At 38.9% G+C, this 6,434-nt stretch overlaps 1 protein-coding gene across 1 annotated transcript in view; it reads right to left on the reverse strand.

The window, feature by feature from the left end:
- Positions 1–6,434, reverse strand: part of IFT74 (intraflagellar transport 74) — a 102,282-nt gene that overhangs the window by 45,385 nt on the left and 50,463 nt on the right. The window contains exons 11-12 of the mRNA XM_032300014.1: positions 2,728–2,871; positions 133–173 (exon numbers count right to left, since the gene is read on the reverse strand). Of these exons, the coding sequence (XP_032155905.1) occupies positions 133–173; positions 2,728–2,871 (185 nt within the window). The remainder of the gene's footprint in view (positions 1–132; positions 174–2,727; positions 2,872–6,434) is intronic.

A 6,434-nucleotide genomic window follows, 5' to 3' on the forward strand; every position in this document is an offset into this window, starting at 1 on the left:
GCTCTTAATTAAACAAAGAAATATTTAAAGATATAAGCAAAATTGAAAGAGTAAAAGCCACTCTTGTACCTTTAGAATGCAATTTTTAAAGTGAGAAATGGATGTAAAATGTTCTAGTATAAAGGTACTTACTGTCTTTCCATGCTGGCTATTTCCTGATTATCATCTTTAACCTATAATGGCATAAAAAGGAAGTAGTATTTTAAAAAATAACTCATATTAAGGCAATCTTAAAGACAATTTCCTTCCACAGTACATTGTACAAAAGTGTCAAATCTAGTTTCTTTCTTGAAATCTAATTTTTAGATTTCAACCTTTGAAGTTAAAGGGAACAGCACCAAGCAACCATTCACAGATTCTATCCTTTCTCCTCAAAGTAAGGGTAGTAACTGATATACCTACCCTCCAGGCACCATCAGGCTAGCACAGCTTCAGGCCTGGATAAGTTGATATAAACATGCAGGATTTCTGAGATTCCCCCTCATTCTCCCACAAGGTAAGGCTGCTAGATTGAGCAAACCCGGCTTAATTTGAATTTCAGACAGTGAGTATCTTTTAAGGGATATATGTACCATGTAACATTTGGAATATCCATATCACTCATAAGCAATGAATAATTTTTCTATATAGATATAGTTATATATGTCTGAAAGATTATTCATTCCTTATCTGGAATTCAAATTTAGGTAGCCATTCTACATTTTATGTGGTAGTTGTACTACAAGATCACTCCTCCTCAGTCTTCAATGATTTATTTCCAACGAACCACACAGGTTATAGATTTTAGTACCTTTCTGGAATGATTCTAATAATTAAATACTCCCTGAATTGATCCCTACATTTCTTCTAAATGCACTGGGCTTGATCTAAGTCTAGGGACAAAGGAGTCCCTGACCGGGTATGTGCCCAAATATATACTGAGTTCTCCTAAGGCCCTAATAGTTAGAATGTGTCAGGATAAGCAGCATGCTAATTATAATTTAAAGTTAAGCTAAAGCCACCCTTGAGGTAATAAGAAAGCTACTAAATACATGTTGCATGTGACATGACTTTAAACGTATGATAATTTCATAGGAAATTTTAATTCCATTCTCTTCGTGGAAGTACTAACAATAACCACCACAAAAGGTCATCAGCCGGCTGGGCGCAGTGGCTCACGCCTGTAATCCCAGCATTTTGGGAGGCCGAGGCGGGCAGATCACAAGGTCAAGAGATGGAGACCATCCTGGCCAACACAGTGAAATCCCGTCTCTACTAAAAATACATAAATTAGCTGGGCGTGGTCGCGCGCGCCTGTACTCCCAGGTACTCGAGAGGCTGAGGCAGGAGAATTGCTTGAACCTAGGAAGCAGAGGTTGCAGTGAGCTGAGATTGCGCCACTGCACTCCAGACTGCCGCCTGGCGATGAAGCGAGACTCTGTCTCAAAAGACATCAGCCTTGGGATACACCATTTTCTAAATACAAGGCCCAAAACAAATAATAAAACATATCTCCAAAAAATTATCTTAATATTTAATGACCAATAAAGAAGGGTGTCAAGTATTTCTAATAAGGAAAAGTTAGCTTTACCTAAGTTAGTATGAAATACTTGATTAAGAAAATCTAGGCTGGGTGCCTATAATACCAACACTTGGAGAGGCTGAAGTAGGAGGACTGCTTGAGGCCAGGAGCTTGAGACCAGTCTAGGCAACATAACAAAACCCCATCTCTACAAAAAATAAAAATAAAAAATTGGTGTGGTGGCACATGCCTGCTACTTGGGAGGCTAAGGTGGAGGATTGCTTGAGCCCAGCTGCTCAAGGCTACAGTGAGCTATGATTGTGAAGGAATGTGTTATCTTTCCAGGTCGACAAGGAGGTGTAGTTTTAAGGACAAGAACTTCCCAGCACCATGCCCCCCTCCCATCTCTCTCCATCTGGGAGATTTAATGGTTTATGTTTAAATTTCACAGGCACAGGAAGAAACTGAGTCAATCACTCCAGTGGAAGTTTAAAGGAACTCCTTTCATTGGCCAGAGGAACTTGGGGAGGTGGGAATTTCTCCCAGGATAAATCCCCCTGCTCCTTCACCCACGCCAGATTTCCAGCTTCCACTTTGTGGGAGCTCTCTTTCCCCTCCTGGATTTCCCCTCTGGGGTCCCCTTCTACCCAGTATGGAAGCTGTCTTTCCTTTCCTGGATTCTATCTTTCTGGATTCTCTAACTCAGTGTGAGGGGAGTTTTCCTTCTCTGGTTTTCTCCCTCTGAGAACTCTTCTCACTCAGTGTGAGAGCGGCTTTTCTTTCTCTCAGTCAGTGTGAGAGTTAGCTATTTCTTTCTCGCTCCTCCTCCTTTTTCTCTCTCTACCTAAATAAATCACTTTTCTGAAACACTTTTGGGCTCTGGTATTTATTGCACAAGCACACTGCGCCGTGGTCTCCTTTCTCATTCTTGAGAGAGCGAAAGACCAAGAACCTGGAGAAACATCCTCTCGGGGAAGCTGAGGGCTCCCCTGAACCCCAGAACCCCAACAACTGTACCACTATGCTGCAACCTGGGTGACAAAGTGAGACCCTGCATAAAAAAAATTTAAAAAAATAAAATCTAGATTTTTTAAAAAGTCACTTCTTTACATAAACCATTTTTAGACATAAACTTAGTAGCTTTTGGTTGAATTCCCTTAAATAAAACAAATCAACACATGTATCAAAACCAGACATCTTAAAATAAGTATGTTTTCTTCACCCACCTGCTTGAGTAATTTCTCTCTCTCTTCCATTGGAGACCCTATGCTTTTGTCTTCTGCAATCATTTGATCTCGATGGGACTCCAACTCATAAAGTTTTTCATGTAGCAATACAGCCTCCTGTTTCACCTGGGAGTGAGCTATTTCCTAAAGCAAAATAAGAAAGAATTTTTTAATTAGTATTTTATCAATAATTATCTTCAAATAGGTTTCAATTTATAAGAATAGGGGGTAAATTTAAACTACCAGCATCTTTAAATACAGACAGCAAATGCCATTAGTACTCAACAATGCTACAAAGCACATTCCTAAACTGGAAATATAAAAATAAATCCTGTATATTTTAATAAGCTATTTTCAGTCTAAGGTTCACAAGAAGCCGATAGCCTTAGTTTATTTTCTACATATGAGACCTGAATAAATATAGGACAACTCTACCAATGGGAGATTAAAGAAAATGTCACAACATATGTACAACTTTAAACACAATGACTGATTCAAAGTCCATAGAAGTGATCTTCGGAGAGAACATATTTTCCTCTAAATAGGTCTTAACATATATTTTTCCACAATGTTGTGGGTTGAATTGTGTCTGCTCAAAAAGGTAAGGTGGAGTCTTACCATCATAAACCTGTCAATCTGACCATTATTTGGAAATAGGCTCTTTGCATATTTAGTCACGTTAAGATGAGGTATTAGGGTGGGCCCTAATCCAATATGATGGTGCCCTTTATAAGAAGAGTACAGGTACAACAGAGACACAAAGGGAGAATTCCATGTTATGACTCAGGCAAAGACTGGAGTGATGCATCTGCAAATCAAGCAACATCAAGGGCTGATGGATACCATTAGAAGCTAGGAAGAAGCAGAGCAAGACTCTTTCTAGAGTTTCAGAGGAAGCATGCTCTGCTGACACTTTGATTTCAGACTACCAGGCTCTGGAACTGTGAGAAAATTTGTTTGTTTGTTTTAAGCCACCCAGTTTGTGATATTCTGTTACAGCAGCACTAGGAAATTAACACATGTAATAACAGTTATTGTGTACTCATCACTATCCTACCTTCCATAAAGAAAAAATAAGGATGTGACAAAAATATTATTAGATAACAAAAAAACTAGGAATGGTGGTGATGATGATTGACATTTGAAACTCTTGTTTACTGAGCATCTGTTCTATGTCAGACACTATGCTACATGTTATTTATATGCTATCTCTAATATCCAAAGTGATACTCTACAGGATAGCACTATCATCTCCATTTTACAGATAAGGAAACTGAGGATCTGACATGTAAATAACTTTTCAGAGTTAACAAATATATACAGTTAACAGTGACTTTTGAAAGCAGACCTACAGCATGAACAAGACCAAATTGTTTTTTTTTTCTTGAGATGGAGTCTCGCTCTCGTCTCCCAGGCTGCAGTGCGGTGGCAACATGTCAGCTCACTGCAACCTCCACCTTCAGGTTTCAAACGATTCTCCTGCCTCAGCCTCCCGAGTAGCTGGGATTACAGGCACCCACCACCACACCCGGCTAATTTTTGTACTTTTAGTAGAGACGGGGTTTCACCATATTGCTCAGGCTGGTCTCAAACTCCTGACCTTAGGTGATCTGCCCGCCTCAGCATCCCAAAGTGTTGGGATTACAGGTGTGAGCCACCGTGCCTGGCCAAACAAGACCAAATTTTTAAGAGGGAAGACCTCTTCTTTTTTAAAAGTATGAAAGAAAAAGAATCTCAAAAAAAAGAAACAAGTAGACAAGAATTTTTGAAAATCCATAAGCAATGGATTATATATACAGTTCAAATAATAGATTAGGCATCAGATAACATAAAGAAAGGCATGATAAAAAATACATATAGAATTTTATGCTATTCTTTTTCATAGTATCTTTTCCTTTCTGCCTAACAATCCTCTAAATGTGTTTGAATTGCATCTTGATAAGACTATTCTGGAAGACTTAAGCTCATGCCTTCACCTGATTTTTTTCCCCACTCTTGTGAACTAAATAAGCATAAGCAAATACACAGTAAAGCAGTGAGCATAAAGTATTCAATAAGTACCAGATAGTTGATTGACCACTATCTGAAACAACATTTTCTTGAAGAACAAGTCATAAATAAATAAATAAATAAAATTAATCTGAGCCAGGCACGGTGGTTCACGCCTGTATTCCCAGCACTTTGGGAGGCTGAGGCGCGCAAATCATGAGGTCAGGAATTTGAGACCAGCCTGGCCAACATGGTGAAATCCCGTCTCTACTAAAAATACAAAAATTAGCCGAGTGTGGTGACACACACCTGTAATCACAGCTACTCAGGAGGCTGAGGAAGGAGAATTACCTGAACCTGGGAGGCAGAGGTTGCAGTGAGCCGAGATTGTACCACTGCACTCCAGCCTGGGCAAAGCAGCAAGACTTCATCCCCCCTCAAAAAAAGAAATCTGGCAAAAGTTAAATAGAATTAGTGACTTATGTTATCTTAATTTGCAAATATTGCTTTTGGTTTTTTTTTTTTTTTTTTTAGACAGTCTCATTCTGTTGCCCAGGCTGGAAAGCAGAGGAGTGATCTCAGCTCACTGCAGCCTCTGTCTCCTGGGTTCAAGAGATTCTACTGTCTCAGCCTCCTGAGTAGCTGGAACCACAGGTGCGTGCCATCACATCTGGATAATTTTTTGATAATTTTTTGTTTCACCATGTTAGCCAGGATGGTCTCAATCTTCTGACCTCATGATCCTCCCACCTCCACCTCCCAAAGTGCTGAGATTACAGGTGTGAACCACTGTGCCTGGCCAAATATTGTATATTTTTAAAACTCTTTGTTATTTTAGGCATAAATCTACTGACATCAGAGAAGAGTGGCATCAGTACAAAAAGTAAATCTAAGGTTATAGCTTATGCTTCTTCCTACGGAAACTAAATTCACAAGTGAAATAAGACTTGACTCAAAAAGGAACAAGCAAAATCTCCAAGAAATATGGGACTATGTAAAAAGACCTAATTTACGTTTGATAGGTGTACCTGAATGTCATGAAGAGAATGAATCCAAGCTGGAAAATATTCTTCAGGATATTATTCAGGAAAACTTTCCTAACCTAGTAAAGCAGGAAAATACTCAACTTCAGGTAATACAGAGAACGCCACAAAGATATTCCTCAAGTAGTGCAACCCCAAGACACATAATCGTTAGATTCATCAGGGTTGAAATGAAGGAGAAAATACTAAGGGCAGCTAGAGAGAAAGGTCAGGTTACCCATAAAGGGAAGCCTATCAGACTCACAGCAGATCTCTCAGCTGAAACCCTACAAACTAGAAGAGAGTGGGGGTCAATATTCAATATCCACAAAGAAAAGAATTTTCAACCCAGAATCTCATATCCAGCCAAATTAAGCTTCATAAATGAAGGAAAAATAAATTTTTCACGAGCAAGCAAGCATTCAGAGGTTTCACCACCAGGTCTGCTTTACAAGAGCTTCTGAAAGAAGCCCTATACACAGAAAAGAACAACCAGTATCAGTCATCCCAAAAACTTACCAAAAGGTAAAGAGTATCTCCATAATGAAGAATCTATATAAACTAGTAGGCAAAATAGCCAGCTAGCATTAAACGACAATATTAAACTCAAAAATATCAATATTAATCCTAAATTTAAATGGATTAAATGCCCCAATCAAAGACACAGGCAAATTGAATAAAAAGTCAAAGCCCATC

The sequence above is a fragment of the Sapajus apella genome, unplaced genomic scaffold (assembly GCF_009761245.1).
Source record: "Sapajus apella isolate SASKATOON/1434 unplaced genomic scaffold, GSC_monkey_1.0 scaffold42, whole genome shotgun sequence".
Lineage (NCBI taxonomy): Eukaryota > Metazoa > Chordata > Mammalia > Primates > Cebidae > Sapajus > Sapajus apella.